General features: G+C 54.7%; 3 protein-coding genes across 4 annotated transcripts; 2 read left to right on the top strand and 1 right to left on the bottom strand.

Annotated features, from left to right (window-relative positions):
• Nucleotides 1-782: 782 nt before the first annotated feature.
• LOC134807411 (uncharacterized) lies at nt 783-2866 on the bottom strand. The gene has a single exon (XM_063785099.1). It carries the CDS (start codon nt 2636-2638, stop codon nt 2273-2275), a length of 366 nt encoding a protein of 121 aa, XP_063641169.1. The 5' UTR covers nt 2639-2866; the 3' UTR covers nt 783-2272.
• Nucleotides 2862-24652, top strand: RAB35 (RAB35, member RAS oncogene family). Of its 2 annotated transcripts, XM_003313960.6 has the most exons (6): nt 2862-3171; nt 11300-11350; nt 15810-15933; nt 20594-20718; nt 20813-20937; nt 22382-24652. In XM_003313960.6, the coding sequence occupies exons 1-6, from the start codon at nt 3120-3122 to the stop codon at nt 22508-22510; spliced, it is 606 nt and encodes a 201-aa protein (XP_003314008.1). In that variant the 5' UTR covers nt 2862-3119; the 3' UTR covers nt 22511-24652. The 2 variants fall into 2 exon arrangements, with proteins under 2 accessions (XP_003314008.1, XP_016779861.1); XM_016924372.3 differs by lacking the exon at nt 20813-20937.
• On the top strand, nt 22510-24652 carry LOC129135349 (uncharacterized). The gene has a single exon (XM_063785098.1). The coding sequence runs from the start codon at nt 22510-22512 to the stop codon at nt 23338-23340; it is 831 nt and encodes a 276-aa protein (XP_063641168.1). The 3' UTR covers nt 23341-24652.
• Nucleotides 24653-25030: the final 378 nt, after the last annotated feature.

Raw genomic sequence — 25030 nt, 5'->3', positions numbered from 1 at the left:
AACTGTAGTTTAAATAAATGTCTAACAATGTTTCCAGAAGAAAATGTGCTGATTCATTTTGAGATGCCAGGCACATACTCTGGCCTGCAGGGAATTCCCCTCCAAGCCAAATGATGATTCTCATAGACTGTGACAGGGACTGTCTAAATAGACACTCAAAGCTCTCCTATTCCAGTGCCATCATGACATCTTTATGATAAAATCTTCTCCCCATCATTCTAACTAAAAGCTATAGCTTTCCTCCTCTGAAGTCTAGACTGCATATCTGATAGCTTTTCTATCTATTGTCTTATACTTTCAATTTCCTCATGAGTATGTCTTAACTCTGATGAGGCTGTGAACTGGTGAGAAAAGGCTCTGTTCCTTTTTTTTTTTTTTTTTTTAAGACGGAGTCTTGCTCTGTCGCCTAGGCTGGAGTGCAGTGGTGCAATCTCGGCAACCTCTGCCACCCGGGTTCAAGCGATTCTCCTGCCTTAGCCTCCTGAGTAGCTGGGATTACTGGCGCCTGCCATCGTGCCCGGCTAATTTTTTTATTTTTAGTAGAGATGGGGTTTCACCATCTTGGCCAGGGTGGTCTTGAACTCCTGACCTCGTGATCCTCCCGCCTCAGCCTCCCAAAGTGCTGGGATTATGGGTGTGAGCCACAGCGCCCGGCCTAAGGCTCTCTTCTTATACCCTCTGCAATCCGTGTCACATAAACACTCATTAAATAGTTACCAAAGAAATGAAGGAATTTATGCCGATTGCTTTCCAGATGACACATGCAGGCAAAGTCAGGAATCTGGTTTTAATGGCCAATTTGGATTTATTTCCCAAAAATATCCTACAGCCTTATTATCAGGAAGCTGCCTTGAAAATGTGTGCTAGAGTCTACAGTAGGAAATGGCTCAAAGTATGAATCAGTGCAAAATGACCTTGAGTAACATTGGTTACAGTCTGTCACATGCCTACATGTGCCAGGTAATTTACAAACATAACTCTAAAACAACCATTCTGTGAGGAAACGGGGGCTTTGAGATAGTGTGATGTGACTTACCTAAGATCACAAAGCTTTTAAGGGATGGAGGCCAGGATTCCAAAGCTAGCATTGGAACGAAAGTCTTCCCGACACCAGCCCAGGTTGTGAAGATGAGCTGGGAAGGACCTACTGCCTCGCTGGCTGGTTAGGGCTGGGCGTGCCTCCCTGGTGGAAGGAAGGTACATACCTTCCTTCTCCCCCTCTATTTCCTAAAACTGCTGAGTCAGAGGATGGCCCTAACCTTCCCGACCAAGGGGGACTTTCTATCGGGAGCACATGAGCAGCTCTTCTCCCTAGCCAGTACCTTCAGATTCCAAGCTCATGTTCTTTCGATATCACCACACTGATTCTCAGCTCCCGGAAAAACAACTCAAGGCTTGAGTCAGACACTCCATGTGTTGTTCAATGATCCCGCCTGCAACAATGTTTATTATAACCAAAAAATATAAACAACATGAATGTCTATTAATAGCAGAGTGGTTAAATAATAGTACAACCATCGGATGGAGTACCATACCACGCAGATGTTAAATGATAAAAGTGTACTGTTAAATAGAAAAAGCAAGGTATGTACATATATGTTTGTACAGGCAAAGGAAATTCACTGGGGGGCACTTATTCATTCAACAAATATGTGTTAAGCATTTTAAGGTTACCTGTGAAAGTAACAGGTGTTACCGGTGAGGAGTGCTTCAGAAGGAAAAATAGTAACTTGTACTTTTCAGTAAACTTCTGCACATAATTTTAAGGACGAACATTGTTTTTTTTTTGAGACGGAGTTTCGCTCTTGTTGCCCAGAATGGAGTGCAATGGCGAGATCTCAGCTCACTGCAACCTCCGCCTCCCGGGTTCAAGCGATTCTCCTGCCTCAGCCTCCCGGCATTGCTTTTTATAAAGTCAAAAGAAAAGGAAGTTTGATAAAACAAGTAGAAATATCCAATAAATACTCGCCTGGAAAGGGACAGGATTATAAGAAACAGGTAATAAGGAGCTTAAAACCCTCTGCAGTTCTGCAGTGAGGATGGTCGTGGGGGCATACAACTTTCCGTTTCAGGTCAGTTTAGGTAGGGCAGGTGGGAACTCACTCTAAAACGAGAAACCGGGGGCTGATGATAAAGTGCACACGTTTAGCTTCTGGCGGCCCAGATCTTCCTAGCCGCAGATTCTGAGACGTGTATCTGCAGGTGGTGTGAAATTGAAGCCGGGGGAGCGGTTGCTTTCGGTCTCCGAGGTGCGCCTTGCACACTGGGTCATTCAGCTCCCAGGCTCGGCTCGGAGCTGGACCACTCCCTCCCCTCCACCAAAGAGGCAATGTGGGCTCCAAGAGGTCACAGCGCTGGGATGGGATTTCGACCCCGCGCTGCCCTCAAAGGCCACCTCCTCGCAGCTCTGCTCCCGCCGGCAGCTCCCGTTCTGTCCAACTCGGAAGCCGCCCGCCGCCCTCGGCGTCCACTCCACAGGGCCGGGGCCGGGGCCAGCTCCGCGGGGGAGGGGTCGGTGCGGAAGGGGCGGGGTACCGGGCCTTCTCCGCGCGACTCTGCCTTCTACGGCCCCGGCCCCTGCCTCTGGAAACCCGGAGCTCGTGCGAGCCCCGCCCCACGGTCGCGGCGTGCCTGTCATTTCCTCTCCGCAGGGCGTGCGGGTCTCGAAGATGAGGGAGCAACAACGTCCACGACCGGGCTTCTCCGGCACCTTGGGCTTCTTTCCGCTGGGACTCGACAGCGGCTCGGCTCCGCAAGCTCTCAGCGCCCAGGGTAGCGGCGGCGACGCTCCCCAAGGAGACGCGAGGAAGACGGGCCCGCGCTTGCTGGGACTCCGACAGGGCGCGTGCGCGGCCCGGGCGCGGCCGGCTCAGGCTGCGGCTGCGCAAGGCGGTGCCAGACGCTGCGCCTGCGCAGTGGTGGGGCGGGGCGGGAAGGAGGGAGGCGGTGGTAGCGGCGGCGGCTGCTGAGGAGGAGGGGGAGCGGAGGGAGGTGTTTCTGTCAGTTCCGGCTGTTTGTTCGGGAAGTGGATCCGCCGCTGCCGGAGCAGCCCGGAGGGAGCTGCGGATCGCGAGGCCAGTACCGACCCCGCCCGCCCGCGCGCACCGCCCCCGCCCGCCATGGCCCGGGACTACGACCACCTCTTCAAGCTGCTCATCATCGGCGACAGCGGTGAGGGCCGCAGCGGCCGGAGGCGGCGCGGGCCCTGCCGGGCGCGGCCCGCGGGGGCCTCGGGGCGGCAGGCGGGCGGGGAGGTGCCGGCCCGTGCGGGGCGGGCGGGCGGGGCAGCCCGGCGGTCTGGGCCCCAGGGGTGCGCCGAGGGGCTCCGGACCGCGCCGAGGGGAGGTTGGGGCGCGGGGCGGAGGGGCCAAGCGCGCCGGGTCCAGTCATCGCGCCTGTTCCTGCCTCACGTGTGACCTTGGTCAAGTCGCGCGATCTCTGGAGTTGGAGAGACGTGGGTTCGAGTCTCAGGACTACCACCTGCCTCGCGCTGACCTTGGGCAAGTTGCTTCGCCGTCCTGAGCCTCAGTTCCCTCATCTGAGAAGTGGGGATGTGCCTTGCTGGGTGGTGTGAGGATTCGATGGGATAAAGTAGGAAAAGTGCGTAGCGCCCTACCCGGTAAAGTAAGCTCGAAGTAAATGTTCACTATTGTCATTATCATCAGTATCCTTTATAAGCGTCAGTTTCTTCCCATCTAAAATGAGGACGTTCTCAGAACCTGCCTCATGGGATTGCCGTGAGGTTTAAATGAGGTAAGTCGGATAAAGGGCTTTGCACAGGGTCTGGCATATTCCTGCTGAATTATTATATCTCTGCGTGGTTCAGTTTCCTCATCTGTAAGATGGAATGATAGTTGGATCTGCCTTATGGGGTTGATGTGAGTATTAAGTGAGATTCTGCAGTGTTGCTCACAGCTCCTGGCACATAGTGAGTTGTCACTGTTTGCTGTTACACTACTATATACAGAGGGGTCCTGGGGATGGGACAGCCAAAATTATAGAAGTGCTTTGGCCACACACACACACTGCTTGAGGGCCCATAGCTCTGATCACTGCTCTAGCTCCAGTGCCTAGAACAGTGCCTGGCACCCAGTACATGCTTAAGACATATTTGCAGAAGGAATTAATGAATATTAAGTGTCCTTCGAAAAGGTAGACTGGTTTCTGGGAAAAGGTGGAGGGTTTTAGAGCTGTTAGGAGTGTGGCAGGTGAGCAGGTTTATGGAGTGACCAAGAGGTCAGGAAGGCAGGCCCCAGAAGGTTTATGGGAGCGAAACTGAGGTGCTGGGGTTATATGATGTTCATGAAAGAGTCTTGGGAGCATGCTCAGTTTGTAGACCAGACCTGAGCTGAGTGTGGGGAGGGATGTCTTATGATTGGAGGCAGAGGCCAGGCTGGTGGTAGAGCCCATGGACTGTTAAGGAAAGGGGATCAAATCAAGTGAGCGGTATGACTTGGGATGTAGGAGTGTTGGGTAGCGATGTCAGAGCTAGGTCAGGGAAGTGGGTGGTTTTGGCCTCCCTTGTAAAGCTGGATGGAGATGTGGTTGGTGGTTTGGATCAGGTGAAGGATGGCTGAGGTTTCCGTGGTTGCTGGAGGAGGGGAGAGGTAAGGGGGAAAGCTGGGGGCTAACCAGGGAGATGGAAGAGTAACTGAGGTTGGGGAAGGAGGTAGAAAGGTGGAGGACTGACTGGTTATGGTTTGAATGAAGGGAAACCAGGCAAGCTCTGGAGTGTTCTCTTGGAGATGGCCTTTGGTATTCTTCAGGGTCTTGAGGCTTCTTCCTTTCCATGATTTCCTTGCAGCCCTGGCCTGGGTTCTGAGGGACTGGCACTGGGGCCATTTCTCTCTTTTTGGAGTGACAGCCTGCCGTGGTCAGGAGCCTTTATCTCTCTGCAAGACATCTGGACCTCTGCGTTGATATCCAACAGTGAAAAGCCTAAACTCAGCAGGAAGATGCAGCTTGTTGGCTCTTCTCCTCTGTAAAGCCCAGGGGATGGGTTTGGCCCGCTTTCTCACAGTACATTTTGTGTGATGAATTGATTTTTCTCTCCGAAGTCAGGTGTGGGAGAAGACTCATTGGGTCGAGATTTATGTGGTCTAGCTCCTAGGTCAGCCATGTAGGTGTAGGTTGTGCAGAGGAGATGGATGCTGTGCTCTTTGATTTCTCCCGACATTGAGATCCTCAAAGCTGGGAGATGGTAGCCATGGAAGTCCAGACTAAGCTTTGGCAGCTGAGCCCAGAGACTGACATTACACACTCCCCTGAACTGGGCTCCTTGTGTGAATGCCTCCTTAAGATATATTGAACGATTTCACAGACGCTTATTCTCACCCGCAGCCTGTGTGATTTGTCAAATAAGGAAACTAAGGCTTAAGGCCGGGCTTGGTGGCTCACGCCTGTAATCCCATCACTTTGGGAGGCCAAGGCGGGCAGATCACCTGAAGACAGGAGTTTGAGACCAACTTGGGCAACATGATGAAACCTCGTCTCTACTAAAAATACAAAAGTAGCCAGGCATGGTGGAATGTGCCTGTAATCCCAGCTACTTGGGAGACTGAGGCAGGAGAATCGCTTGAACCTGGTAGGCGGAAGTGGCAGTGAACCAAGATCGCACTATTGCACTCCAGCCTGGGCGACAAGAATGAAACTCCATCTTAAAAAAAAGGAAACTGAGGCTCAGAGGAGGTGACTTACTTGCCCCAAATCACATAGCTCAGCAGGGGCAAAGCCGGGAGCTACTGCATCTCAGTGCTAATACGTGTGCAAGCAGCTCATGTCAGGGCTGGCAAACAATAGGCCCTCCATGAATGCTGGTTTCTTTCTTCATAAATCTAGAGTTCTGCCCACTCTGCACATTGTGGATGCTTCTGCAATGGATTCCCTCAATCTCTGCATCCCTTCGTTATGCCGGAGGTTCTATATTTTCTTTTTTTTCTTTTTTTTTTTTGAGACGGAGTCTCGCTCTGTCGCCCAGGCTGGAGTGCAGTGGCGCAATCTCGGCTCACTGCCGGCTCCACCTCCCCGGTTCACGCCATTCTCCTGCCTCAGCCTCCCGAGTAGGTGGGACTACAGGCGCCCACCACCATGCCCGGCTAATCTTTTGTATTTTTAGTAGAGACAGGGTTTCACCATTTTAGCCAGTATGGTCTCTATCTCCTGACCTCGTGATCCGCCCGCCTCGTCCTCCCAAAGTGCTGGGATTACAGGCGTCAGCCACCACGCCCGGCCAGTTCTGTATTTTCTATACTTTCCCTTATACTCTCTGACACTGGCTTTGATTTGTAACAGCATGTCGTCTGCATCCCTCAGGCCAGCCATCCTCATTTGGAGATGGAGTTAGCCCTTCACTTGACAGATGAGTAAATTGAGGCTCAGAGAGGGGGCGTGACTTGTATGAGGTTATACAGTGAGGTGGTGGCTGAGGCAGGTTTAAAATTGAGAACATGGCTGGGGGCAGTAGTTTGTCCTAGTGCTTTGGGAGGATGAGGCGGGAGGAACACTTGAACTCGAGACCATAGTGAGAGCAACATAGTGATAGCGAGACCCCATCTCTTAAAAAAAAAAAAAAAAAAAAAAGGCCGGGCACAGTGGCTCACGCCTGTAATCCCAGCACTTTGGGAGGTCGAGGTGGGCAGATCACCTGAGGTCAGGAATTTGAGACCAGCCTGGCCAACATGGTGAAACCCTGTCTCTACTTAAAACACAAAAAATTAGTTGGGTGTGGTGGTACGCACCTGTAATCCCAGCTACTCGGGAGGCTGAGGCAGGAGAATCATTTGAACCCAGGAGGCGGATGTTGCAGTGAGCCGAGATCGTGCCACTGTACTCCAGCCTGGGGGACAAGAGCGAGACTTCATCTCAAAAAAAAAAAAAAAAAAAAATCAGTTGGGCGTGGTGGTGCACATCTATAGTCCCAGCTATGTGGGAGGCTGAGACAGGAAGATTGTTTTAACCCAGGAGTTCAAAGTTACAGGGAGTTAGGATCACACAACTGCACTCCAGCCTGGGTGACAGAATGAGACACTGTCTCAAAAAAAAAAAAGGTCCAGGCACGGTAGCTCACACCTGTAATCCCAGCACTTTGGGAGGCCGAGGTGGAGGATCGCTTGAGCCCAAGAGTTTGAGACCAGCCTGGGCAACATAGGGAGGCCCTGTCTCAACAAAAAGAAGAAAATTAGCAGGGCATGGTGGTGCACGCCTGTGGTCTCAGCTACTTGGGAGGCTGAGGTGGGAGGATGTCTTGAGTCTGGGAGGTTGAAACTGCAATGAGCTATGATCACGCTGCTGCACTTTAGCCTGAGCAACAGAGCAAGATCCTGTTTCAAAAAAAAAAAAAAATATCGAGAACAGTTCACTGAAAGGTCAGGGCTCTTCAAGAGGTGGAACTGAAGCAGAGAGGAGTGAGGGGGCCATAGCCCAGGCAGGAGCAGGAGGAAGGGAAGACATGTGTGTGGCTTGCGTGGTGAGGACCAGATACAGCAGCCAGGGGTAAAAGGCCGGGAGCAGTAGCTCACTCCTATAATCCCAGCACTTTGGGAGGCCGAGGCAGGCGGATCACTTGAGGTCAGGAGCTCGAGACCAGCTTGGCCAATGTGGTGAAACCCTGTCCCTACTAACAATACAAAAAATTAGCTGGGCGTGATGGCGGGCGCCTGTAATCCCAGCTACTCCGGAGGCTGAGGCAAGAGAATCGCTTGAATCTGGGAGGTGGAGGTTGCAGCCAAGATCGCGCCACCGTACTCCAGCCTGGGCGACAGAGTGAGACTCCATTTAAAAAAAAAAAAAAAGAATGACAGGCTGGACTGGTTGGGGTCACACTGATGTGCCCTTGGGCAGCCTCGGGGGTGGCTGTGGTGAAGGTTGGTGGGTGCCCTCTGCTCCTGCCCTGACACTGATGGTGTGGGGTAATGGCTGCAGCTTGTGTTTCCGAGGAAGCCTCTTCCAGGGATATTTAGGAGGTAGTGTTTCTTGGGGTGGGTTTCTGTTCCTCTCAAAGGGAGAGCAGTGTCAGAGCTTGGTGTCAGGTCCAAAGCAGCAGATAATGTGGTGATGGTTGTGGTCTTTCTGCAGCCTAGTGGCTTTTTTTTTTGAGATGGAGTCTCGCTCTGTCGCCCAGTCTGGAGTGCAGTGGCACGATCTCAGTTCGCTGCAACCTCCGCCTCCTGGGTTCTCCTGCCTCAGCCTCCCGAGTAGCTGGGATTACAGGCACGCACCACCACGCCCGGCTAATTTTTGTATTTTTACTAGAGGTGGGGTGTTCATCATGTTGGCCAGGATGGTCTCGATCTCTTGACCTCGTGATCTGCCCACCTCGGCCTCCCAAAGTGCTGGGATTACGGGTGTGAGCCACTGCGCCTGGCCAGCCTAGTGGCTTTTAACTGCTCTGCCGAGACGCCTGGGGACAGTATGGGGACCTGGAGAGGCCAAGCTGGAGGGGATACTGCTGTGTCATTGCAGAGAGAGCTGTTTTACACATGGGATTTGGGTAAAGCTTGGATGAAGAAAAGGATTCTGCTGCCCTGCAGAAGTTTGGAAACCCCTGCTTAGGCGCCTGCTGTGCTGCAGTGGGAGCGCTGGATAGCAGAGCTGTCAGTGTGGCGGGCGTTTGTTTAGGCAGAAATTCATTAAGCAGTGTTTGGTTGGCACCTACTAAGTGCTGGGCCTGGCTTACAGCACTGTGAATGCACAGGGCGGGTGAGGCGAGGGCTCTGTCCTAGAGGAACTCCCAGACTCAAGCTTTTAGCTGAGTAAGCTGGACCCAGAAGGCTCCAGGAGGAAGCAGAGGAGGCGGCGAGGCCAGTGGGGTGCTGGTGTTGGGCACAGCGCCGTGAAGGACCCAACCCGGGACTCGGGCTCTCCTTGAGCTCAGCAGGAAGCCTCACGGCGGAGCAAGGAGGAAGTGGCCCTGAGCATGAGCCCTGCAGGCCGGGGCTGAGCAGCGTCTGCCTGCCCAGGAGAGCCTCACCCTGGCCTGTCTTTAGGAAAGTAGGACCCAGGCTTACTCAGTGAAACAAGTTCTTCTGGGCATCGCGGGGCAGCTCACTCACCAGGAGAAGCTCCCAGAAGAGATCTTTAGAGGATTGCCCAGAGAGGATGCTGGGGTTAGGCTTAGGGAAATACAACTGCGACAGTGGTTTTCCGCTTTGGTTACTTGGTAGAGTGCAGGTGGAGGCAGTGCCCTTCTTGAGAATCTAATAAAATTGTGGAGCCGAATGCAGTGGCTCAGGCCTGTTAGCCCAGCACCTTGGGAGGCAGAAGCGGGCAGATTGCTTGAGGCCAGGAGTTTGAGACCAGCCTGGGCAATATAGTGAGAGGCCATCTCTACAAAAAATTTTTAAAAAGTTTGCTGGGTGTGGTGGCGAACACCTGTAGTACTTGGGGATTTCAAGGTTAGAGTGAGTTATGATCGCACCACTGCCCTCCAGCCTGAGAGACAGAGTAAGGCCCTATCTCTCCAAAAAAAAAAAAAAAAAAAAAAAAATGCTGTGGGCTTCTCCCATGAACAGACACCTAGGCTCAAATCTGCACTTTGTTTCAGGGGGTTTCATAGCTTTCGTGGCATTTTCATTAAAAATCTAACAGGAGTGAGATGTTGGAGCCCCCACAGGTCATTTTTTCCAAACTTCCTGAACCAGACGCAAGACTCCCAGCAATGTGTATTGGGAGGAGTGTTAGCACTCTGGAGGAGTCCGGCCTGGATGCAGATCTCAGCTTTACTGCTGCTCACAGAGACACTTAGGCCGGCCACTCTGGGCCTGAGCTTCCTCATCTCAAGAGATGTGGCCAGAATTATAATCAAAGAGGCATCCAAGGGCTCACCACACACACAGCCCGATGCATGTGAATTCTTTGTGGTCAATTAACTTGGCTGGCCTCAGGGGTGTTGGAGATTGGGGACAGGATAGGAGGACATGGAACAGGGGCACTTGGCAGGCTGAAAGCACTGTGAGTTGAAGTCAAGGGGAGAGGTCCAGGCATAGTGGCTCATGCCTGTAATCCCAGCGCTTTGGGAGGCCCAGGTGGGAGGGTTGCTTGAGGCCAGAAGTTTGAGACCAACTTGGGCAACATAGCAAGACCTCGTCTCTACAAAAGATTAAAAAAAAAAAAAGCCTGGGCAACGTAGCCAGACTCTGTCCCTACTAAAAATAAAAAAATTAGCTGGGCATGATGGTATGCACATGTGGTCCCAGCTACTCGGGAGGCTGAGGCCAGAGGATCACTTGAGCCTAGGAGTTGGAGGATGTGGTGAGACATGATTGCACCATTGTACTCCAGCCTGAGTGACTGAATGAAACCCCATTTTTTTTTTTGAGACAGAGTTTCGCTCTTGTTGCCCAGGCTGGAGTGCAATGGCACGATCTCGGCTCACTGCAACCTCCGCCTCCCGGGTTCAAGTGATTCTCCTGCCTCAGTCTCCTGAGTAGCTGGGATTACAGGCATGTGCCACCACGCCCGGCTAATTTTGTATTTTTAGTAGAGACGGGGTTTCTCCATATTGGTCAGGCTGGTCTTGAACTCCCGACCTCAGGTGATCCGCCTGCCTCGGCCTCCCAAAGTGCTGGGATTACAGGCATGAGCCACCGCGCCTGGCCTGAAACCCCATTTCTTTACAAAAAAAGTGGGGGAGGCCAGATGTGTACCTGTTTGTGCTCTAAGCAGCCAGGAGCTGCTGTGGCTGGTGCATGGTCTGAGCACATGTGGGCTGCTGCCCTGATGGGTATAAGGCAGACCCTCCACTCCACCAGCCCACCCGGCGGGGACATCAGCCAGAAAGATGGTAGCCATTGAGTTCTAGCTATGTGGGCCTTGGTTTCCTCACCTGCAAAATAGCCCTGATGATCTCAAGGGTCCTTTCCCGCTCTACAGCTCTTCATTTTGGGCGGCTCCCTAACTGATGTGCTACAACGTGCTGTGCACTTTTCTAGGGACTGTGTTGTAGACGCACTTGGGGGCCGTTTCGTGTGGTTGACCTTCATTCTGCTTTGTCGTCTGGCATCTCCCTTTGGGCCAGCCCTCAGCCCAGGGCCTGGGCGCCAGTCCCTTTCTCATCTCTCCCCCAGGGGATTTGGGAGCAGCTTGTCTTACACAAGGACGAAGGAAAAGGTCAGGGATCGAGTGGAAGAGATGTTCTTGGTGTGTGGCCGCTCAGGGAGGTGGAAAGAGCATTGAGAAGTGAGCTGGGTCCCACCGAGCTTCTTAAGAGTTGGGACTGAGGCATCCTCTCCCAGAAGAAGGGCTGGGGCTGCGGGGAGGGGACCCACCTGCCCCCCTCATCACAGTGCTTTCTCTCTTGCAGGTGTGGGCAAGAGCAGTTTACTGTTGCGTTTTGCAGACAACACTTTCTCAGGTGAGTCCTCCCCTGCAGTGCTGCTGGGGTGTCGTTTTTGTTTGTTTGTTGACATCCCCTCCCTGGCACCGAACACAGTTGCCTCTGCCTAATGTTGGGAACTGTCTCATTCTGGTTGCCAGAGGAGGGAAGAAGATGGAGTGGGGCTTAGGACCTTGTGGCGCTTCTGTCAGAAGCCTCTGTGGTCTGTCTAATGCACCTGCTCACCAAAACCCTTTGGCTGGCCCATCATTTTCCCACCCATGGTCCAAACAGGAAGGTTCCCATAACAGCGTCTATGGTGCCACCCGGGACACAGTCCCTGCTCCTGCCCCCTATGCCTCCCTGGCAGCCTGTGGTCAGCGTGTGTCTTTCTGATTTCTTTCTGCGCTCCACATGCAGGCCTTTGTGGTTCATCTGAGTGCGGTGGGCTTTCTGTGCTTGAAGGCACCACATGGTGCACTGACGCTGCTGTTACTTCGTGCCTGACTTCTGGTTGTGTTTTCAGTGATGCTTAGCTACTTGGGATATAGGCGATATTTATTCTTTTTTTTTTTTTTTGAGATGGAGTCTTGCTCTGTCACCCAGGCTGGAGTGCAGTGGCGCGATTTCGGCTCACTGCAACCTCTGCCTCCTGGGTTCAAGCAATTCTCCTGTCTCAACCTCCCAAGTAGTTGGGACTACAGGCACCTGCCACCACGCCCGACTAATTTTTATATTTTTAATAGAGATGGGGTTTCACCATGTTGGTCAGGCTGGTCTCGAACGTCTGACCTCAGGTGATCCACCCACCTTGGCCTTCCAAAGTGCTGGGATTACAGGCGTGAGCCACTGCGCCCAGCTGATACTTATTCTTGTGCACGTGTTTCTGTAGAAGTGGGGTTACTGGCTTACAGGGTGTATGCACTGAGAATTTTCATAGGTACTGCCAACCTGCTTTTCAAAGAAGCTGGAGTCATTTAATCCAGTCCGACTGAAGGGTGGAAAGTGCCCCTTGTCAACCCTGGTCAGTGCTGGATCTTAGTAGCTGTCTTCATTCTTGCTGAGCTGATAGGCAAAAAGGGCTAACTTGTTTACATTTGTAGTTCCCTAATCACTGGTAAGATGGAACACATTTTTGTTTGTTAAATACATCAGGTTCAGCCGGGTGCGGTGGCTCACGCCTGTAATCCCAGCACTTTGGGAGGCCGAGGCGGGTGGATCATGAGGTCAGGAGTTCGAGACCAGCCTGACCAACATGGTGAAACCCCGTCTCTACTAAAAATACAAAAATTAGCTGGGCGTGGTGGTGCATACCTATAATCCTAGCGACTGGGGAGGCTGAGGCAGGAGAGTTGCTTGAATCCGGGAGAGGGAGGTTGCAGTGAGCTGAGATGGCACCACTGCACTCCAGCCTGAACGACAGAGCGAGACTCCATCTCAAAAAACAACAAAAAAAATCAGGTTCATTACAGATGCTTTGGGTGGGGTTGACATCTCTGATTATCTTGTGGAGAATTCCCTCTGACATGGCTGGGCTGCCTTTAGAAAGTGATTCCGTTGGCCAGGCGCGGTGGCTCACGCCTGTAATCCTAGCACTTTGGGAGGCCGAGGCGCGTGGATCACGAGGTCAGGAGATTGAGACCATCCTGGCCAATATGGTGAAACTCTGTATCTACTAAAAATAAAAAAATGAGTTGGGTGTGGCGGCGCGTGCCTGTAATCCCGGCTACTCAGGAGGCTGAGGCAGGAGAATCGCCTGAACCAGGGAGTTGGTTGCAGTGAGCCGAGATCTTGTCACAGCACTCCAGCCTGGCGACAGAGTGAGACTCCGTCTCAAAAAAAAGAAAAAGAAAAAGAAAAAGAAAGTGATTCCATAGCTGATGTCTCTTGGTGGAGAAGTGGGTTTTGCCCCCTTTGTTTCCTTGACACTGTCCCTGCAATCTCACTAGTGGTGTGGTGTTAGAAAGAGATGGCTTCTCTGTGTGACCTTAGCCAGTTCATTTGTAAAATAGAAGCCTCAGTTCATGTGTAAAGTAGAAATCATAATGGTCCTTTCCCCATGGGGTTGTTATAGGATGACCTGAGATAGTGCAGGTTGCAGTGCCTGGGACTAAGTAATTGCTCAATAAATACCAGCTATTTGTTGCGACTGGCTGTTAACCTTCTATTTAAGAATGATAGCTGATTAACAGCCTCTAATTATGCTAAAAAATGTTCCTCTTCCTCCTTAATGGCCTCCTCCCTCCCCATCCCAATCTGTGTTCAGTGCTTGGAGGGCTTGTTGTTGCAATCTCTTCCCACCTTTCCATTTCTACGACCAGCATCTCAGTTTACTGTTGGTTCTACCTGGAAGCATTACGGCAACCCCTACCCACCCTGAACCGCTCATGTGTGTGTCTGGTAGGGTCTTTTCTCTGTTTAAAAACCTCAGTGGCCCCTCTCACCCGCACAGAGTTTACAGTAAGATTTCTTCACTTGGACACTGTTGACCCTTTGGGCCCTGTGATTTTTTTTTTTTTTTTTTTTTTTTTGAGACGGAGTCTCGCTCTGTCGCCCAGGCTGGAGTGCGGTGGTGTGATCTTGGCTCACTGCAAGCTCTGCCTCCCAGGTTCACGCCATTCTCCTGCCTCCCAAGTAGCTGGGACCACAGGTGCCCGCCACCACGCCTGGCTAATTTTTTGTATTTTTAGTAGAGACGGGGTTTTACCATGTGAGCCAGGATGGTCTTGATCTCCTGACCTCGTGATCTGCCCACCTCGGCCTCCCAGAGTGCTGGGATTACAGGTGTGAGCCAGCGCGCCGGGTCTGGGCCCTGTGATTTTTGTTGTGGGGCTGTCCTGCGTGTTGAAGGATGTTGAGCAGCATCCCTGGCCTCCACCCACTAAATGCCAGCAACACTTCCCCTCCCTCTGCTGTGACAACCAAAAATGCCTCCAGACATTGCTGAGTGTCCTTTGGAGGGACAGTCATCCCGGCTGAGAACCACTGCACTCGTAGTCTGTTTTCAGTTCGCCTTTCTGGCTTCCTCCTACCCCCTGGTCATTCTTTTGTTCTTTGGCTTGCTTGGTTCGTTAGCCACCAGCTGTTTCTGGGGAGCCTAACTGTGCTAGGCAGTGGGCCGCACTCCTTGGCGTTCCCCTGGCTGGAAGACCCCGGGTGCTGGCCGCTTTTCTGAATGTGTTCTGGTTGCGTATCATCCTCAGCTATTTGCTTTTGAGTGGGATGTTGTTCCCCTACCTAATCTCAACCTTTGAAGTCTTACCTGTTCTTTCAAGCTAGGCCCAGATGTGACGTCCTCCCTGAAGCCTGCCTTGTTCCCCACCCCACCTTGGAATTTGACCTTTCCTACGCCCTTGCCACATTTCACATAATTGTGTGTGTGTGTGGTGTCTCCTGCACTGTTATAGCATAAGCCCCAAATGGAGTGAGAAGCTGTGCTCTTCCTAGTGTCAGGCTTTGGAAAGCTGGACTGGGCAATTACACCGGCTAGAAATTCTCCTCAAATCCATCTTTCAGGCCGGGCACGTGGCTTGTGCCTGTAATCCCAGCACTTTGGGAGGCTGAGGCAGGCGGATCACTTGAGGTCAGGAGTTTGAGACCAGCCTGGGCAACATGGTGAAACCCCGTCTCTACTAAAAACACAAAAATTAGCCGGGCGTGTTGGCGCGTGCCTGTAGTCCCAGCTACTCAGGAGGCTGAGGTGGGAGGATTATCAGACCCTGGGGGAAGGTCAAGGGTGCAATCCCACTTCACTCCAGCCTGGGCGACAGTATGAGACGCTGTCCACCCCTCACCAAAAAAAATCCATTTTTCCCACAGATGCTGCAAGAGAGCTATTTAAAATGCAGCAGCTCATGCCCCTGATTAAAACCCTTTGGTGCCTCCCCAGCACACACGAGAGAAAGTCCACGTTCTTGGAAGTGGCACACAGGTCCAAGATCTGGCCTCGCCACTTTCTGCCTGCCTTGGGCGGCAGGCTTGACCTCACGTGACCGCCCCCACTCACAGCTGTTTTTGCTACTGTCTCCCCTGCCTGGAGCAGTGGCTTTCAGACTGCAGCTCATGACCTATTTGTGTGTTTGGAAGTGAATTTTGAGGGCCCTAAATTTTTTTTGACTTGAATAGAAAAGAAAAACCCAGAGTGCCCGTAGGTCTACCATTCTCAGACATAGCTGGTGTGTCCCCACCTAGCCACTCTAAAGGAGCCTGTCCCACTCCCGCCAGTCCCATCCCGTGTTATTTCCTATGTGTCACTTTTCACTCTCGGAAATTGTCCTCTTTGTTTGTTTGCTTGCATCCTGTCTCCCTCCTTCACTTGTGTGTGGAGGGGCCTTGTGAACAAGGATGTTCAGGGCTGTGTCCCTGGGACCTAGAATGTACCAGGCACATGTAATGAGTCGGGAGGGTGGGGGAGGCTGGGGGTGTGTTGTGTGCAGCGTGGGGCTCGGGGCCTGGGAGGATACCGCGCTGGGCCTGGTTAACTGCCCTGTGTGTGCAGGCAGCTACATCACCACGATCGGAGTGGATTTCAAGATCCGGACCGTGGAGATCAACGGGGAGAAGGTGAAGCTGCAGATCTGGGACACAGCGGGGCAGGAGCGCTTCCGCACCATCACCTCCACGTGAGTCCACACGCCCACTCCCACCCAACCCACACCACTGACCTGTGGACACAGTTGAGCGACTGGTGCCTGGTCATGGTGGAAATGTCACTGGTGGGTCCCTGAGGCTGTCGGGAAGTGAGCCTGTTGTTGGCTGTAGTAGGTGGCGTTTGGCTGCACCCTTCCTGGTCCTGAAGATGTGAGGGGGGTGCTGTGGGGGAGTCGCTGAGCACCCTGGCTGGAGTCTGGCCGGACAGTGGCCATGTTCTGTCTCCTTGGAGAGTCAGCCGACCCTCCGGCCCACTGCGCCGTCACCTTACAGAGAGAGCAGAATAGCATTTGCCTCGCTAGGGGGTTGCGAAGTGCCTTGCCCACCCAGGACTTAGTCGCTGACAATTCTTCTTGGTAGGTGTCAGTTATGGCAGCTGGAGTTGGCCTGTGCAGGCTCCCGTCACCTGCACTGATGCCTTGGAAGTGACGCTGTCTAGAGACGAACACGGTGCATGTCAGCAGGCCCTTCCCTACCCTTAAAGCTGTTCCTGGGAAATCCGGTTGCCCACCTTTGTGGCTGAGCTGCAGGCCGGGGGGAAGCTGGGCTCCTGCGCAGATGGGCAGTGTCCTTCGGAGCGGCTCCTGGTTATTGGGTTGTTAATGGAGCAGGTTTTAGGAAAGAGCAGGGTCTGAAGGGGCTGATTTGGAGCTGTTGGGCTGTGTGTCCTTAGGCAAGTTGCCGAAGCTCTCTGCGCTCGTTTCCTGGAGGGCCTGCCTCTGGGATTGGCTTCCATGTGGAGGGTGCCGGGTGCTCTGCTGCAGGCATCAGCGTGAGTGCCGGGGTGTGGTGTCTGGCAGCTCTGTGTGCTTGGTGCTGCCGTCATCCCATTTGACAGAGGGCGCCCTGGAGGGGTCCCTCCCAGCGGCCGAGCCTGTGCTCCACACAGTGGCCTGTGCAGAGTGAGGGGCGGCTGTCTGGCTCCACGGGCACCTCCTTGGCTCTCTTGAGCAGCTCCTCTGGAAGTGACCTCAGGAAGGCGAATGAGGAAGTCCCAGCCAGCGGCCCCCTTCCTTCCCACAGCATGAAAGCCGGGCACTCCCCAGGCTGGCTGCCCCCGCCCCCGGGCCCCTCGGCATCTCCTGAGGGTGGGAAGTGTGGGGTGCAGCGCCCCCATGGGTGGCTGGGAGTATGGGGGAGAGCAGGGCTGCTGGAGAGGGACAGGTGTGCTGGGCGAGCAGCTCCTGGGGCTGGAGCCAAGGCGGAGGGCTTGTCACTGGGTTCACCCTATGCTGAGCACATTTGTGCTGTGGCCCTTGATGCCCGGAATCCCTGGGAGCTCCCAGTCCCGGGGTCGTCCGGGTGTGGTGCTGTGTGGTGACCGTTGATGAGCCCTGTGAGCGAGGGCTCTGTGGCCTGCATGTCTTGGCAGCTGCCAGTGAGAATCTGCGGAGGACACTGGGGCAGGGCTGGCATCAGTGCTTTGGGCAGCCTGGGGCTGCAGGCCCAGGCGAGGCAAGCCCTCATGCCGTTGGCTGGTCTGGGCGCTGACCTCATGAATCCTTGCTCTGGGTTGGTCCTGTCGCTAGGATTTCAGCTGCTTTATTTTGGTTAATCCCGGTAGAGAGACCTGTGACTATCTCCATTTTATGGACAGGAAAACAGGCCCAGGGAGGATGAAGCCTCCTAACTCAGTGGGGCAGAGGTTGGGGGCACTCAGGGTTGGCCCTGAGTCTGCCGAGGCCCTGCATCGACTGGGCAGGTGGCGCCCCTGCCTTCCTGCCCCGTCCTGTGCCTTAAAACCAGGCGGAGGTTCAGGGTGGCAGAGGTTCAGAGGCCCGTGGCCATGAGGAATGAACTCCTGGGCAGGGCAGTGGGGCCTGGGGGGTCCGAGGCTCTTTCAGCAGGAGGAGCCACAGCCCCTCCCTGCCACCATGCAGTCAGCTGCTTTCTGGGCTGGGCAGAGCGGGAAGAGGGTGAACTGGTTCCTCCATTCCGTGGGGAGGCGGGGAGGAGTCACTCAGCTTCCTGGGAGCAACATGGGTTTTTCCCCAGGGGCTTGGGAAGGGGCGGCCTGTGGGCAGCGGCTGGGCCCCTGCTGCCGTCCCACCTGTCTGGGGAAGCAGACAGGTGGCTCCATCTTAGAGTCCCGCTCTGGCCCTCATGAGGCAGGAGGCCCAGCAGGGCGCCCTGAGGGGCCACTGGAAGTCTCGACGCCCTTTGATGGTCACTGGCAAAGAAGGAAGGAGTTTTGGGGAGGTGAGGAGTTTTCAGGAATAGGGCAGTCAGGATGCAGTAGCGTGACTTTTTTCCGATGCAGGGCGTTCAGAGAGAAACTGAAACCGCATCCTGTTAGCCTGGCGAGAAAAAGCCTTGTGGTCACCCCCTCTTGGGTTCTTGCTCTCAGAAGCTGAGGTTTGCCAGCCCTGAGAGGTGCGGGTGGGATGGAGGTGAGGGGAGAAGTGACAAGGAAGGCAAGGCCCTGGCGTTGGGCCTGGGAGTCAGCCCTGGGCGCCAGGACTTCCAGCTGGCCGCTGCACTCAGCCTCACGTCCTTGCTGGTCACATGGCCATCCTGAGGTCTGCTGGATCAGGTGGCTGCAGACATTAATAAGGTAATGGATACCAAGCCCCCAGCTCTGTGCCTGGCCTAGAGCAGAGTACCTGTGAGTGAAGGTGATTCCTGGTGGCCATGGGAAGCGTCGGTGCTCCGGTTCCTCCTAGCCAGAGCTTTGAGCCCCTGACTTCATCCCCAGACAAATTCTCTGCTCTCAGATAAAGCCCCTTTCCTGGGCCCCGGATGAGGCAGAGGCGCCCAGGGAGCCGCGGGGGCTGTGCGCCGGGGCCACGGCTGCAGGCGTTTCTTGGCATCTCTGATCATCTTCAGCAAAGGAGAGTCTGCAGAGCCATCCACTCCTTGGGCTTCCTCTGCTGGCAGGGGACAGTCGCCTGTTCCTGTGGCTCCGGCGTGCCCTCGCTCTGGAAGGCGTCTGACACGCCGTGCCATGTGCTGACCCGGCGCTCTCAGCAGCAGCTGCCAAGGCCAGAGCTAGTTCTTGGGCCCAGTGCCAAGAGAGCTTGATCGTCACAGCTACCCCGAAGCCAAGGAGCGACGCTGCCCTGGAAGCAAAGCTGTGGGCAGAATGAAGCCCTGGGAAGAGATCCCAGCGGTCGTGTTGAGGATGGAGCAAGGATGGGGCAGGGGCAGTGGCAGGGGCAGGGTGGGCTTTGTCCCAGGGCTGGGCAGGAGCTCTGGCTCCGCAGCATCAGGGAAGATGCTCAGGGCTGCCCCTAAGCTGCCTGTTGGTTTCCTTCCACCACCTCTGTCTGGGACCACAGATTGTCCTTGAAGGCACATTGATGATGCTGAAGAACGGATACCGACTATTCACTGCTCCCCCGCCTTGGGGTAATGCTTAGCTCCTTTCTTCCTCATGACCACCCCAGTTAAGGACTAGCCACCTGTGTGCTATAACTGTTGAAGCTGCAAGGTGTGGCAGGGTGAATGCAGGCACCCTCCCAAGGGCCAGCCTTTCAGAGATGGAGCCAGGGTTGGTCTTTGTCCTTAGATCGGGCCTCAGATGTGAAGCATTGGCCAGAGAGCTGATGGGCAGGTGGACAGGAATGGAGCTGCAGCCACAAGTCAGCCTGGCTGCCCCATTCTTGCTCAGCCTGCGCTGACTTGGGCTGTTCCTGAACTGGGGCTTGGGCTGTCCCCATGAACCTCACGGGGGTGGAGGTAATTAGGGCTGGGGCAGGTGGCAGCCAGAAAGCCGGGAGGAAGCGGCCTGTCCACTCATGGTTTGTCTGTGTGCTGTCCTGAGGAGCCCTGGGGTGGAGGTCCCTGCGGCTTTGGGGAGAGGGGACAGAGGGACAGCTCTGGCTGATTGCACAGTGTGGGGCGGGGCTGCTGCCTGGCCTCCGGCTCTTCGACAGCTCTCGGGGAAGTGGAGGCTGTGGTCCCCCTCCTCCTCCGGGGATTGATGTCGTCCTGTGCCACTGGGATGAATGGGGACATGGGGTCTGGAGAGGAGAGTTGGGCCTCCCCTTCCTTCCGGCCTTCCTGGCTGGCCCTGGGCTCTGCATGTTTGGGGTGATGGCTTTGCTGGGCGCCCTCTCCCCAGCCATCCCTGGATGCTTATGTGGCTTCCATGCTTTTCCTGCCACCTGCACAGATGAGCCAAGAGTAGCAGGAAGGGAGGTGCCTACCTGCCCCAGGGGAGGGGCACAGACTTTGCCAGGGCGTCATGATGGTGTGGCTTCTTGGAAAGGTTCTCTAAAACAGGTTTGAGGAGCAAATATTTTTTTGAATGTTCAAAGACAGTGATAACATGATGTCAAATACAAAAACTGCCTGATTTCCCAAAATAAAGCAAGAACTTCAAAGATGTTTCAAGCCTGCAGCAGACTCTGAACAGCAGGAGGTGACTCCTCAGACCTGCTCTGCTGCCCAGGGGCTGGCCCTCCCGCCCTGTTGGTGCCCCGGGCGGGCAGGAGGAGTCAGTGCTGCCGCAGTAGCCTCTCCTGCTGGCCTGTTGTGGCTCGGGGGCATCTGCCGAGGCTGAGTGAGAGCCCAGGCTCCAGGGCCACCCTCACCTTTTCCGGGTCACTGTCCTGACGTGGGCAGGTGGGTCCCGGCAAGGGGGTGACTCCTGTCGGGGTTGACATGCTGCCGCACACTCTGGCCCTGCAGGTATTATCGGGGGACCCACGGGGTCATTGTGGTTTACGACGTCACCAGTGCCGAGTCCTTTGTCAATGTCAAGCGGTGGCTTCACGAAATCAACCAGAACTGTGATGATGTGTGCCGAATATTAGGTGAGGCTGCACTCAGGGCCGGGTCGGGGTTGGGTGGGAGAGAGGCAGCCGGCTGCGCCCCTCAGGGCTGCGCTGACTCTGCCTTCGTTTGAAGTGGGTAATAAGAATGACGACCCTGAGCGGAAGGTGGTGGAGACGGAAGATGCCTACAAATTCGCCGGGCAGATGGGCATCCAGTTGTTCGAGACCAGCGCCAAGGAGAATGTCAACGTGGAAGAGGTGAGGCCCTGGGCCACTGGCTCTGCCACACACCCGTGGCCGCCTTCTCCATGCTGCTGGCCTGCTTGAGGCATCTAAATGACCAACAGAAAATGTCATAGTAACTGCCATTTATTGAGTGCCTACTATGTGCCAGGCCCTTTAACGATCTTAGTTCATAGTTCAACAGTCCTCTGAGGTAGGTACAATTATTCCCACATTTCAAATAGGGAAACTGAGGCTCCAAGTGTTGAAGTAACTCAAGGACCACCACCCGGCTAGTAAGAGACTGAGTAAACCTCTGTCCCACACCAAAGCCAAGCACAGTTTCCACTCCAGTCCTCTGCCTCATTGGCCGCCTTGTGGTGTGTGGAGCCCAGAGGCCTGTGGAAGTCGAGGATCCCACTGCTTCAGGGCACAGGGGCCACACAGCAGCGGGCACAGGCTCCTTTGTAAGTCAGGCTGGTGTCCTGATGCTGGCCCATCCACCTGGGCCTGTGGGCAAGGCTGGTATGACCTTGGGCGATGACTTCACCTCTCTGGGCCCCACATGCCATGAGGTGGCGTGGAGCAGGCAGACCCCGGGTCACCTATGTCCGTGAACAGCAGGGGCACTTTCATCTGTCATGTCATGAGATTCCAGCTGGGCCGGGCGCGCTGGCTCACGCCTGTAATCTCAGTGCTTTGGGAGGCCGAGGCGGGCGGATCATGAGGTCAGGAGATCGAGACCATCCTGGCTAACATGGTGGAACCCTGTCTCTACTAAAAATACAAAAAAATTAGCCGGGCGTGGTGGCGGGCGCCTGTAGTCCCAGCTACTCGGGAGGCTGAGGCAGGAGAATGGTGTGAACCAGGGAGGCAGAGTTTGCAGTGAGCTGAGATCACGCAACTGCACTCCAGCCTGGGCAACAGAGCGAGACTCCATCTCACAAAAAAAAAAAAAAAAAAAAAAAAAGATTCCAGCTGAAGGAAAGGGGTTGGTCTCTCTAAAAGAAGGACTGGAAAACCCCTGTGAGATTGACTTCCCCAAGTCCACACAGCTCATGGGCCTCTGATGGTGTTCCTTTTTTCAAACTTATTTATTTGTTGAATCAGGGTCTAACTCTGTCATCCAGGCTGGAGTGCAGTGGTGTGTTCACAGCCCACTGTAGTCTCGATCTCCTGGGCTCAAGTGATCCTCCCACCTTAGCTTCTCAAGTAGCTGGGACTAGAGGTGTGCACCACCACTCCCGGCTAATTTTTGTGTTTTTTGTAGAGGTGGGGTGTTAGCAATGTTGTTCCTTTTTGACCTTTAAATAAAATAATTAATTCACCACCTCCTTCTAGAATAGGCTTTGAAGACATACATACCAAAAATGCACAGGTAGAAAGAGCTGGGCCCCGGAAGGCGGGGAGGCAGCCGTGCAGGCCAGCAGGAGCCTCCTGGCCAGGTCTGAGGCGGGCCCTTCCTCTTTCCTCTCCACAGATGTTCAACTGCATCACGGAGCTGGTCCTCCGAGCAAAGAAAGACAACCTGGCAAAACAGCAGCAGCAACAACAGAACGATGTGGTGAAGCTCACGAAGAACAGTAAACGAAAGAAACGCTGCTGCTAATGGCACCCAGTCCACTGCAGAGACTGCACTGCGGTCCCTCCCCCAGCCCGAGGCCCGCGGAGGTTCCTCGGGGGACAGTCTCAGTTTCGTGCCGTTATTTAAAGAATTCTTTCCATGTTTTTGTATCGGGAGGTGCCATCGGCACTTCCCCCCCCGCCCTCCTCGAGTGCCAAGAAGGTGTTGGACCAGCCCGCCCTTCCCTACTGGTGCCCCCTCCTCCCCGGCCAAGGCGCCTGGACCTGGCGAGGACGCTGCCCGCCGAGCGGACTGATTCGCAGAGTCTGTACATAGTGTATATTGCTCTACCCGGCCACACACCACGTCCTGCTCTGGCTTTTGCCTTCTTGATGCCAGCCTGCTGCAACGGACCCTCCCCGCGCCCCTCCCCAGCCCATCTTACTGCAAGCAGCGTCCTGAGGAGACAGCGGCACGTTCTAGCTGCGTCTGCGGCCAGCCCGTGCCAGTGGAGTGGGCTCCGCGTTGCTCATTCTCTCCGACAGGTTGTCAGCCTCTGTCCCCGCTGCACAGGGTCTTGCCCCTTCTCCGGGGCCTGTGCCAGCTCCCTTCCCTCCCCGTTCTCCTGTCCCCACAGCCATTCTCGGAGCTGGGGAACCTGGTCTCGAGGCAGGCCCTGCAGTTCCACAGAGGTGGCAGGTCTTGCCCTTTGGCCAACAGATTTCTTGTCCTGCCTTCTAGATGCCTCTGAGCTCCAAACCCAGGGGAGCCATGGCTTCTCATTTACACCAACAGGTTTCAGTTCCAACAGAAAGGTCGGGGTAGGTTCGTGCAGAGATGGGGCTGGCAGGGGGGCTATGGGAGGATTATTTTAACAGATCAAGAAAATGAAGCCAAATCAAGTGAATTAAATTCCTCACAATTATTTTCTTTCCCTGAGGTTTGATTGGCACAGCAGCAAAAGTTGAGGCCACCCCACTTGTGTCCACTGTTTTTAGAAAAAAATGAATGGCTTCCTGCCATTGTGGGGCTGGACTCTTGGGCTTTCTTGGTGGGAGCGGAGAAGGGGCCTCCCACCCTTGTCCGAGTTGCCTCCCACTGGAGGTCAGGAGTCTACAGCCTCAGGCACTGTGGGGAGTGCATGCCTGGGGCCTCTGGGTGGGGACCATGGACAGGCCCTAGTCACTGTCCTAACCTTTGTCAGGACAAAGGTAGCAAGAGGATTTCCTGGCGGGTGGGAAGGAATGGCTGGGGCGGCCAGTTTTGACACGCCCCAGTGCCCTGGAGAAAAACCAGGGTCATCTGCACTTGATGACTGCTCCCCCACCCCCAGCCCAGACACCTCATTCCCCTCCCACTACAGGGATCAAGTGACCTGGGAAGAACCGAGTTCAACCCCAGGATGTGTTTCCTCAGATTTCCTTTCCTAGGCGATTTCCAGGGAGAGCCCTGATTGGACAATCACATCACAGATCACACTGCAGTTTCCATGTTAGCACTGTGGATGGGTTTTTAATCCATAAAAACTGGGGGTTTCTTCTCACCGACTCTCCACTTGCCCAAACTGCCAAAAGCTGGTGATTCTGGGACAGGCCTTCACTTTGGAGCCACGGGATGGGGTGGGGGAGCTCCATGGGCCTGGGAAGGAGGGTGCTGTGGAGGGGGCTGCAGGGCTGACCAGCAGGCAGCCTCATCTGGTCGGGGGCGGGGGCGGCAGGAGCAGAAGCGGGGTCTCCGTCCTTGGGACTGTCCTGGTTGGCCATGGGCCCTGAGGATGCACGGTGCTTGGGGCTCCTGTGCCAGTGGGTGGGGGGCATGCTGGCCTCTGAGCGATCAGGCGAGGCCAGCGAGGGTGTGCTTGCAAATTCAAGCAATAAGAGGGGGGGTTCCTGGGAGCTTCCAGCCCAGGCTAGAAGCCCCCATGGCTTCTGGCAGCTGGACATCAGCCCCAGGTATTGGGGTGATTTTGGTCATGACAGTGTGCCTGTCCCACTGTTACACGCATGAATGGGGGTTATGGGGTGGGGGTGGGGACTCAGGGCTGGACCGACGTCCTAGTGGACCTGATGTGAAATTCCTGTCAAACAAACACCACTTTTAAATGGTTTGCTAGGAGTATTTCTGTATTGAAAGTTTCTAATTATGCTTTTTAAAAAAATACTAAAAATAAAGGTTCAAGCTGCCAAATTTTCTTCCAGGGTCTGTTTGCTCTCCCTCCATAGATGTGCTGAGTGGCCGTGGCTTCTTCCCACCCACCGTGTCCTGCTCTTCCCTGTTCTTGGCCTAAGTCTTGCACAGGAGCCTGTCGAGGCCCTTGGGACACTTCCAGAAGCCAGGTCCATTTTCTCCATGAACAGGTGGGCCAGGGTTGAGTTTCCCCCTAGTTGGACTGGGAGCACATGTGGTAAGATGCCAGGGGAAGCTCCGTGTTTATCCTCCACATGCCTGGAAGGATGCAGTGGAAGCCTTTGCCTGGTGTGGTTTCTTTCTGGCTTGAAGTTTCTGCCAAGCTTTAGGGCCCTGCTGGCCTGGGAAGCAGCGTTGGCAGGCCTGCCTTGCGGATGG

The sequence above is a fragment of the Pan troglodytes genome, chromosome 10 (genome assembly GCF_028858775.2).
Source record: "Pan troglodytes isolate AG18354 chromosome 10, NHGRI_mPanTro3-v2.0_pri, whole genome shotgun sequence".
Lineage (NCBI taxonomy): Eukaryota > Metazoa > Chordata > Mammalia > Primates > Hominidae > Pan > Pan troglodytes.
Note: the sequence above shows the minus strand (reverse complement) of the source record. Positions and strands in the feature narration are given on the sequence as shown.

What these genes read in the sequence shown, in the direction of transcription:
- RAB35 (XM_003313960.6), top strand. Translation starts at nt 3,120, where the DNA reads ATGGCCCGGGACTACGACCACCTCTTCAAGCTGCTCATCATCGGCGAC. An exon ending in TTCCGCACCATCACCTCCAC is followed by an intron (nt 15,934 to 20,593) that starts GTGAGTCCACAC and finishes CTGGCCCTGCAG; the next exon opens with GTATTATCGGGGGACCCACG. An exon ending in TGATGTGTGCCGAATATTAG is followed by an intron (nt 20,719 to 20,812) that starts GTGAGGCTGCAC and finishes CTTCGTTTGAAG; the next exon opens with TGGGTAATAAGAATGACGAC.
- LOC129135349 (XM_063785098.1), top strand. Translation starts at nt 22,510, where the DNA reads ATGGCACCCAGTCCACTGCAGAGACTGCACTGCGGTCCCTCCCCCAGC.
- LOC134807411 (XM_063785099.1), bottom strand. Translation starts at nt 2,638, where the DNA reads ATGACAGGCACGCCGCGACCGTGGGGCGGGGCTCGCACGAGCTCCGGG.